The 9,342-nt window shown below is 49.2% G+C and overlaps 1 protein-coding gene across 1 annotated transcript in view; it reads left to right on the top strand.

Annotated features, from left to right (window-relative positions):
- Positions 1-9,342, top strand: part of arfgef1 (ADP-ribosylation factor guanine nucleotide-exchange factor 1 (brefeldin A-inhibited)) — a 46,373-nt gene that overhangs the window by 7,554 nt on the left and 29,477 nt on the right. The window contains 5 exon segments of the mRNA XM_062479099.1: positions 5,738-5,768; positions 7,176-7,332; positions 7,580-7,726; positions 8,574-8,753; positions 9,151-9,204. Coding sequence (XP_062335083.1) covers positions 5,738-5,768; positions 7,176-7,332; positions 7,580-7,726; positions 8,574-8,753; positions 9,151-9,204 — 569 coding nt within the window.

Genomic DNA, 9,342 nt, shown 5'->3' on the forward strand with positions numbered 1-9,342 from the left:
TGCCTGTGTGTGTGCGTGTGCCTGTGTGTGTGTGTGTGTGTGTGCCTGTGTGTGTGTACACCACACTAGCTGGGTAGAGAGGTGCTGAGGTGCTGCATCCAACATGTCTATATGTGCCTGTTCACGCTCATGAATAGCAAGTTGACTCTAATATTACAACAATTCTTCTATTATTATCAATTAATTATTAATTAATTATTCTATTATAAATCATAAGGTCCCTAACCTCCCCACACACACACACTCTTAATGAAATCAGTGAATCGTGTTCATGGTTCTATTTGAGTTCGACCCATTTCCATGCCTGTTCCATCCTGATCCCAGCACCTCCACACTACACTACAGACTCCTCTGTGCCCCCAGCCAGGAGCCTGTATCGATCAGGGCCAGGGAAGGCAGTGTGAAGCCTGGGGGGGAGGAGAGGGGTCGGTGGGTTAGCGAGGCGAGGGCTGGGCCGCTGGGGCCCGGTGCTGTGGCGGTGTATGCCAGGCTGAGGAGGGGAGAGCTGCGATTGGAACGGAGCCAGGCTCAAGTGAGGTGGAATGCTTTTGAAATGGAAATGCCTCTGCTGGTTCCTAGGTTCCTAACTAGCTGCTGGGGTGATGGAGTCTGAGAATGGGGCTGACCCCTGACCCCAGCCATGTGTGTGTGTGTGTGTGTGTGTGTGTGTGTGTGTGTGTGTGTGTGTAGTCTTTAGTAGGGTACTGACACAGGGCCTTACTGCAGAGAATCTTTCCACAGGAGGAGAAAAACACCTTTCCAAAGTGTCAAAGTATAAAGTGTCCCCCAGCATCCCTCGCTCCCCAGGTGCCCTCCTATCATGCACACACTCACCGCAGGGAGCGGGGGGGGCGGTTAGGAGGTGATTTGTTTCGGGGAGCTGGCTGATGGTGAATGAGTCTTTCACTCTTTCTCTCTCTCTTTCTCTCTCTCTCCCGCTCTCTCTCTCCCGCTCTCTTTTTCGGTCTGTCTCCATCTCTCGGTCTCTCTTGTTCTCCGTTTACTCCTTTCCTCCCTTCCTATCTCGTCCTCTATACTCCTGCCCTCGACCTCACCCGGGGGCTCGTCCCCTCTTTCTCCTTCTCCTCCGTCTCCTCCTCCTCTCGTGTGACAGGGTGGAGGGCGTCTCCTGGGCCTGGTCTGTTTATCTGAGGAAAAGGAGGAGGGTGTTTTAATGCCTGACAGGCAGTCAGGCAGTTCAGATGGCAACAGCTTGCAACCTTAATTGATGTGTAACACTTTTGATAATCTCTGAGTGTCAGAGGGAGAGAGAAGAAAAAAGAGAAGGAGAAGCGAATGGATGTGGAGAAAAGGAGGGGGGGGGGGGGGGGGTGCGAGAAAGTATCTCGCTGCCAAAGCGTCTGCCTATTGAATTAATAGTGCTGGTCAAACAGCTTGAGTCAGCAGGAATGTTTGTCCAGGTAAAAAACAGCCTTCCTTCTCTACCATAGCTCTGGGTCTGCCTGTACGCATCAACAGACTGCACCACTCACCTGCTCACAAAGGCCTTTTAGGGGCTGTGGGCTAAAGAGACTTTTAGAGGAAATTTGTCAAGAAAGTGGGATACAGTTCAATAACAAGACTTTCTATCGCATCAGCAGAGCGGTCAGTTGGTGTTAACCAGCCTGAGGGTGACGTTAATGTGGAAGAAGTTACTTCTTTAGCAAGTTGAACTTTTACATTTATATTTAGTCATTTAGCAGACGCTCTTATCCAGAGCGACTTACAGTAAGTGCCCAGGCCTTGTCCTGACAGGGCTGTGGAAGGCTGTGCCCAGGCCTTGTCTTGACAGAAGCGAGCTGTGTGTTTATCACAGCGTCTGTCACCTGACACTCGCCTTGTTGTGCTTCTCTCTGTCCTTGGAAAACAGCTTTCTCCCAAGGGATGTCTGCAGCAGACACAAGCACACACACACACACAGTCATGTTTTTCTGAGGTTATTTGTATTTGTAATCTGTTTACTCAGCTGTGTCCATATATATTTTTTTCTTCTCCAGCTTGCTATTGTTTTTCTCTGAAGAAGAACCTCGACGCTGGCGTATAAGAGGGGTGTGCGGTGATGTCATTGCCCGTCTCACTATCCCCCATCTCATTTATTTTTCATATGAGGCTTGAGTGTTGTGGTGTCACATAGCCGAAGTGTGGCTTGTGTTGTTGACCCCACTACCTACTGGATGCTAACTAAATTAGTAGGATGGGTTACCTGCAAACGTGCATTTTTTTCCCCTCATGTTTTCCTTTTGAATCATCTGAGTCAGACAATGCGTATTTCTTGGGATCTTTTACAGTAGACCGGGAGGGGGAGGGTGGGGGGGGGGGGGGCAGTTTCATCTGTATAATTTTTCAACCGCTCTTATGTTGAAGGAATGAAGGAAGTGCTCTGTGTCTCTATTGGGCTATGAGGACAAAGACCATGGGATTGGCCATGATTAGATATCATAGGGGAAGTACGTGGCTCTGTGCTCGTGTGCGTGTAGCGTGTAGCGTGTAGCGTGTAGCGTGTGCACATTCTAGTGTGCTCTTCCCCTCCCCCTCTCTCCCTGGCTCCTCATTCAGAAGCTCAGCAGTGAACCTGTAGTGCAACTGAGCATGAGAAAGGCTGACTTCAAATGCAGGAAGGGGCCATGTGCATTAGAGTCAGAAATGACAGTCTGATAGTGAGGGACGAACCATCCACATCTTACTCTTAGATATCTGGGCTGAGAACAGAGAGGACCGCAGGGGTGTGCTGGCTTTTCAACCCCCCCCCCCCCCCCCCCCTCGAGCTAAAACTCCACTTCCCAGCTGTACTGCACTAGTATTACAGTGGCAGGCTTGCTCATCCACCAGACAGGAAGCAGTTCTGGGCATAGGCCATGGTGTGACGCTGAAAGTTTGGATGAGAGAATATCTCATCTCATATGTTGGATATTGACTTGTACTGTTTATAAACAGCCAGCTTCAGGCTGGGGGCAGGTCTTGGGTTACTCCTGTGCCTGAGGCATGTGAGAGTGTTATTCCTGGTAAAGGTGTCTTGTGGGGCTACCAGCACAGGGCATTCACTATGGGGGTCTGAATTGGGCTGGAGCTGTAAAGACAGGGTTTGTCTCTAAGACTGGGCAATAGCCCTCGAGAGTAATGGTTCAAAAAACCCTAATGTATCCAGTCAATATGAGCTTTCCTGACGGACGTGAACTCATGCTCTCTACTCACCACAGCCTAGAGCCTGCTAACTTTAGCCTTAGCCGACATTGATTACCCAGCTACTGGGATATAGATTGGGCTACAGATTGGGCTATAGACCATGGGATATAGTTTGTGCACTGAACTTCCAGCCCTCTAATGGCTGTGTGGCTCTGTGTACTGTACGGGTGCACCTTCACACATTCAGCTCAGAATGAGTGCTCCCCTGTTCATGGAAGTGGACTCAATCAGGGTTCTTGAGCGGTGGCTTACACGGTCAGATGAGGCCTAGCCGTTGACCTGTGTGATTAGTGCTGGGGACCTCCGCCTCCTTGCTGTTGTTGCTCTCCTGATTGGACTGAGCTGGAGAAGATTGGGAGACCTTCGAAGGCAACAGCGCCAGCTAGGGTTGGAGAAGCGTCTAGGAAAGGATGTGAGGTGGCTAACAGACATCCGTTTACTGCACGTTCTTGTCATCTTGTGTGGGTGAACAATAACTATAAAATGAGTCTGATTCAATATCTCTTTTATCTCCAATATCTCCTTTATCTCCTTTATCTCCAATATATCCTGTTTACAGCGGTTAAGAGGTTAAATTCTGCTGAATCCGTCCTGAGTTGTTTGTGAGTTGTTTGTGAGTTGTTTGTGAGTTGTTTGTGAGGTGTTTGTGAGGTGTTTGTGAGTTGTTTGTGAGGTGTTTGTGAGGTGTTTGTGAGGTGTGTGAGCGTGGCCGCTGGTGCCCCGGATGTTTCTCACCTCAGGGGTATCCTGCGTTAAGACCAGCTCTGAGAGCCTGCGTCAACTCCCAGAACCGTTGCCATGGATGCGCGTGCTGCAGTTCCAGAGGTGACAGGTCTTCGTCAAACACGCAGACACACACTCGACTAATTACTACTCTCAGCACACAGTCACCGTGACGTCCCCCACCACCGCCATCAAACAGTGCTGTGTGTGTGTGTGTGTGTGTGTGTGTTACATCAAGTTTTGAAGACTACGTGCTCAAGAGATTGGCCTTTTCAGGATTAATGGATACACTCATTAAATATGGAAAATGTTTTCTTGTCTTTCCACACAAAAATGACCTGGGCAAACCCATGGCTTTTTTCACTGGAATAGAAAGAAAATCTGTGGACATTCTGTGTGAAGAGCCTGCCTATTAAGATAAAGATGCCTGTTCATAAAGTCAGCAGCACAGAGCCAATCTTTCATGTCCAGCCCAGTGGCGCAGCAACAGGCTACATGTGAAAGCAAGTGAGGGCTGGTCCACAGTGGCCTTCAGCTGGCTGCTGCAGGGGTGAGCCCTAGCCTGCCCTCTGGCCCAGGATGCCAAGCTTTGCTCAGGAACATCTGAGGGCCTCTACTGCAGGTGAGGGATATGTGTTTGAACAGGGCCTGGTGTTAGCCTGGTGCATCGAAAGTTAGCGAGTTTGTGTTGACAGTGGTCAGGCCCAAGCGACTGTTGAAGTGTCTGTAGGCTTCCCTTGGTCCACTTTTATGAGAATATAGTTAGCGCCTTGCCAAAGGCATACACACCCAATAACTTTTAAAATTTATTTTCATGACTGTTGAGACCACTGTTTTAAAACAAGAAAAACACAAAGACCATTTCACATTCAGTTCCATAAAACTACTAGATTTTCTACTGAATGAAGCTTGTTAAGAGTGATCGAAAGGATCTTGAAAGTAGATATATTGAAATGTAATGTAGTGTCAAGGACGTATAAAGGTTTGAATGGAGCAGTTGTCAGGTAGCAGGAACAAATGATAGCCGTCTTTTAATAATTACAAGTCCGGTGTTCCCTCTCTGTCTTCCTCCAGACCCACATTGTGGCTCCATGTTTCCCCCTGCATCCATCCACCAAACCCCTGAGTCACTGCCACAGAGCACTAGAAGCTGTACGCCTGCTTATCTGTAAAATCATCTTCGCTGTTGTTGCTGCACACACACTCTGCTCACACTGAGTGGAGGCTGACTGTGGCTGCAGCTTGTGGTCCCAGGGCTGGGCTGGGCTTGACAGGAGATTATCCAGCGCTGTCCCACCGGACTGGAGATGTACACACAGCCTTGTACACAACCTCTCATGAGTGTGTGTCTGGGAGCAGCCTCACTCCTTGCAAAGTCTGCCAGCTACAGTAATGAGGCCAATCGAAATGCACTCTGACTCCTGACTTCCTGTGTGTGGAACGTTGTGTACAAAGGTGGAATGTGTCAGTGTGTGTGTGTGTGTGTGTGCTTGTAGCATGTGTTTGTGTGCATAGCTTTGCTCACATCCAATAGGTATGCCAGTCGTCTGCTCTCCTAAGAGACTTTCCAGCACTTCTTCCGATATGAGGTTCTCTGGCTTAACATCCAGAATAAACAAGCAAGGTTTCAGACAAGCCTTCACAAGCAGGAGAAGATCCACTAAACACAGCATTCAGAAATACTCTCCCTCCAGCCAGGCGGCTTTCTGATATTCCCCGTGGTGTCATTAGCTGAGTAAAATACTGCAGATTTCATTTTGACTCCCACCTCACTATTTTAACAGTTTATCTCTCTCTCTCTCTATCTCTATCTCTCTGACCTTTTTTACAGAGGAAATAAAGGAAGAGTCACAGAAATTAAGGTAAGCTGTTTGCTGTTTTTCAAAACTAAAGGTCTGTGTTATTCTCCATACTATCTTTTTGGTTGTCATTCTTTTGTCCACACTGTAAAACACACTTTCCTTCTCAACGCTCGGTTTTGAGGACCAGATTATGACTTTCTGTGCGTGCAGACGTGTGTGTGTGTGTCACCTTCAGAGTTCTCTGGGGCAGGCTGGCTCCTAATAGCACTTCTGTCATTAATGGCCTCTCTCATAGACCCCTGCCTACCGCTGGCCTCCCGCCTGAGTGGGAAAGAGTGTGTGTATGTGAGAGGTAGCGAGAGTGTGTGTGTGAGGGGGGTAGCGTGTTGGTGTCCGCTATGTTTGTGTTTGGTTGGCTCTGCTGCCTGGTAATTGGGGCTGTGGTATGAAATGTACCACAAATGCCCCTCTCTCTTCTTTTTCCTTCTCTCTCCCGTTCTCTTTCTCCACCTCTCTCTCGCTGTCCCTGTCTCTATTTTACCTCACTCCCTCTCTCCCTCTCTCCCCTCTCTCTGTTTCTCCTTCTCTCTCTCCCACTCCCACCTTGTCTTTCTCCTTCTCTCTCTCTCTCTCTCTCTCTCTCTCTTGGAGTCTGCAGTCCCACTGAGCTGTGCAGGATGTTCTGTGTGCCGGGCCGGGCCCCAACGAGGCCCCAGAGGTTAGGGAGGGGTGGTGGGTGGGACTGGAGGGGCTGGATCACACTGGCTCACGATCCAGCCTCACTGCAACAGACACCCTGCTAACACACACGCACCTCTGGGCAGACGGAGGGGGAGGTGATGGGGGCTCAGTTACATTACATTTAGTCATTTAGCAGACGCTCTTATCCAGAGCGACTTACAGTAAGAGCAGGGACCTTCCCCCGAGGCAAGTAGGGTGAAGTGCCTTGCCCAAGGACACAACGTCATTTAGCACGGCGGGGGATCGAACCGGCAACCTTCTGATTACTATCCCGATTCCCTAACCGCTCAGCCACCTGACTCCACTAGTTGCCCTCCCACTCCAGTGCTCCTCTGCCTTGAAAAGAGACCCTCACAGGTGATAGATTCTAGAGCTATGGCCTACCTTTGACACTCTAGTTATTACCCAGAGCAACCTCTATGTGATTCACGGCCCCTGTTTGTCGTCAACAACCAACCTAAGTATCCATGATTGTTAAAAATCCCCAGAATAGATTGTTTAAACATAACTATAGCATTTTAAACAAAGGTCATCCTAGGTAGTTGCTGTATAAACCCAGGCCCTTCTCCCGCAACCTCTTATGAGGACCCAGAGGTAGTACCTGATTGCCTGTCTAAAACCCGCCTGGTGTGTGTATTGTGGTGGTAAGTGAGGGGAGCCCAGTGTGTGTTGCTAATGGGGCGGAGAGTGACCGTGTCCTTGTTTTGTTTTGTTTTTGCTCACCAGCCCGCCCCCTGGAGACAGCAAATCGGGTTCCAGCACTTTACCACCTATCAAATCAAAAACCAGCTTTGTCGAAGCTGACAAGTACTTTCTGCCGTTTGAGTTGGCATGTCAGTCCAAATGTCCCCGTATTGTCATCACCTCGCTAGACTGCTTACAGGTCAGTTTCCTGGTACCCTGGTGTCATGAGAGTTTACCACAGACAGATGTTAGAAAGAATGTCCTGGAACAAATGCATAAGACATACCCTTAAGATCACACATGACACAGTAACTAAAACCGCTTGAAATAGTTTCAGGTGTTTGCATTTCAAAAGCAATTTAGCATGTTGTGAAATCTGTCTATATGTGTGTGTGTGTGTGTGTGTGTGTGTGTGTGTGTGTGTGTGTGTGTGTGTGTGTGAGCAGAAGCTGATTGCGTACGGCCACCTGACAGGCAGTGCCCCAGACAGCACTGCCCCAGGTAAGAAGCTGATTGACAGGATCATCGAGACCATATGCGGCTGCTTCCAGGGTCCCCAGACAGACGAGGGAGTCCAGCTCCAGATCATCAAGGTACAGCCCCGGTCATCCTCACCTGCACAAGTTACAGTTCAGAGAAGAGGGAAGTGTGCAGGGCTGTGGTCGGTCCAGAGAGGAAGTTGTCCTCTGAACTGCGATGGCCTGTAAACTGTGTCACACCACCATATTGTCACCGTGTGGCTCTGGAAACAGCGCCACACATCACAGTAATTGGCCTGGTTTGTATGTGTGCTTTGAATTTCTGTCAGAGAGAAGAGAGGCTGGGTTAGACAGATATCCAGTACACAAACCCTCTTGGGAGCTTTCTGCTAACTGATACAAATCAGTGCTTATGCGTTTGATCCCTCATTTTCTTCTCTCCCTCCCTTTCTCTCTATCCCTCTCGCCCGATCTCTGTCTCCCTCTCTGTCTTTCTCGCTCAATTTCCTTCCCACTCTCTCTTTCTCTCTTTCTCTCTCTCCCTCTCATCCTCTCTGTCTCTCTTTCTCTCTCTCCCTCTCATCCTCTCTCCCTCTCTCTGTCTCCCTTTCTCTCTCTCCCTCTCATCCTCTCTCCCTCTCTCTGTCTCCCTTTCTCTCTCTCCCTCTCATCCTCTCTCCCTCTCTGTCTCCCTTTCTCTCTCTCCCTCTCATCCTCTCTCCCTCTCTGTCTCCCTTTCTCTCTCTCCCTCTCATCCTCTCTCCCTCTCTGTCTCCCTTTCTCTCTCTCCCTCTCATCCTCTCTCCCTCTCTGTCTCCCTTTCTCTCTCTCCCTCTCATCCTCTCTCCCTCTCTGTCTCCCTTTCTCTCTCTCCCTCTCATCCTCTCTCCCTCTCTCTGTCTCCCTTTCTCTCTCTCTCTTCTCCTTATCTCTCCCCCCCCCCTCTCCCCCCTCACACCAGGCCCTGTTGACAGCGGTCACCTCCCAGCACATAGAGATCCATGAGGGTACCGTTCTCCAGGCAGTTAGAACCTGCTACAACATCTACCTAGCCAGCCGAAACCTCATCAACCAGACCACAGCCAAGGCCACACTAACACAGATGCTCAACGTTATTTTCGCCCGCATGGAGAACCAGGCAGTATGTCACACACACACACACGACACGCACACACACACACATACGCACACACATACGCACACACATACACTTCAAGGGGAAAGAACAGGCAACTCTTTATTTAAGATTCTCTGACACTGTGTTTCAAACTGGCATACATGTTTTGTTGACTATCTAGGGTTAAGCTATGATGTATGAGCAGTTAGCTTCATTAAGCTATGCTAAGATGGTGGGTCAGGTTCAGATATCTTACATCGTGTTAATGGATGTTGTAATACCAGAGTACCAGAGATCCAAGTAAGGTGTTGCCTACAAAAAAAAGAAGCTTGCTCTAATGTCATCTTTTTCTTTTCGATTGACACTTCTTCCCCCTCCCTCACCTCGCTCCCTCCTTCCTTCCCTCCGTTTGGACACATAGCTTACAAATCACAAGCTGTCTTGGTCTCTGGCCTCCAGAAAGCGTGACCGCCAGGTAAAGAGTACAGAACTGCCTTGATTTGCCTGACCTCCATTCTGAACTCTTCTCTCTGTGTGTGTGCATTTGGCTCCATCCATCCATCCGGTTCATTATCTTGACCACTCTCAATCTTCTCCCCTGTTCCAGCTTGTG

This window comes from Osmerus eperlanus, chromosome 15 (genome assembly GCF_963692335.1).
Source record: "Osmerus eperlanus chromosome 15, fOsmEpe2.1, whole genome shotgun sequence".
NCBI lineage: Eukaryota > Metazoa > Chordata > Actinopteri > Osmeriformes > Osmeridae > Osmerus > Osmerus eperlanus.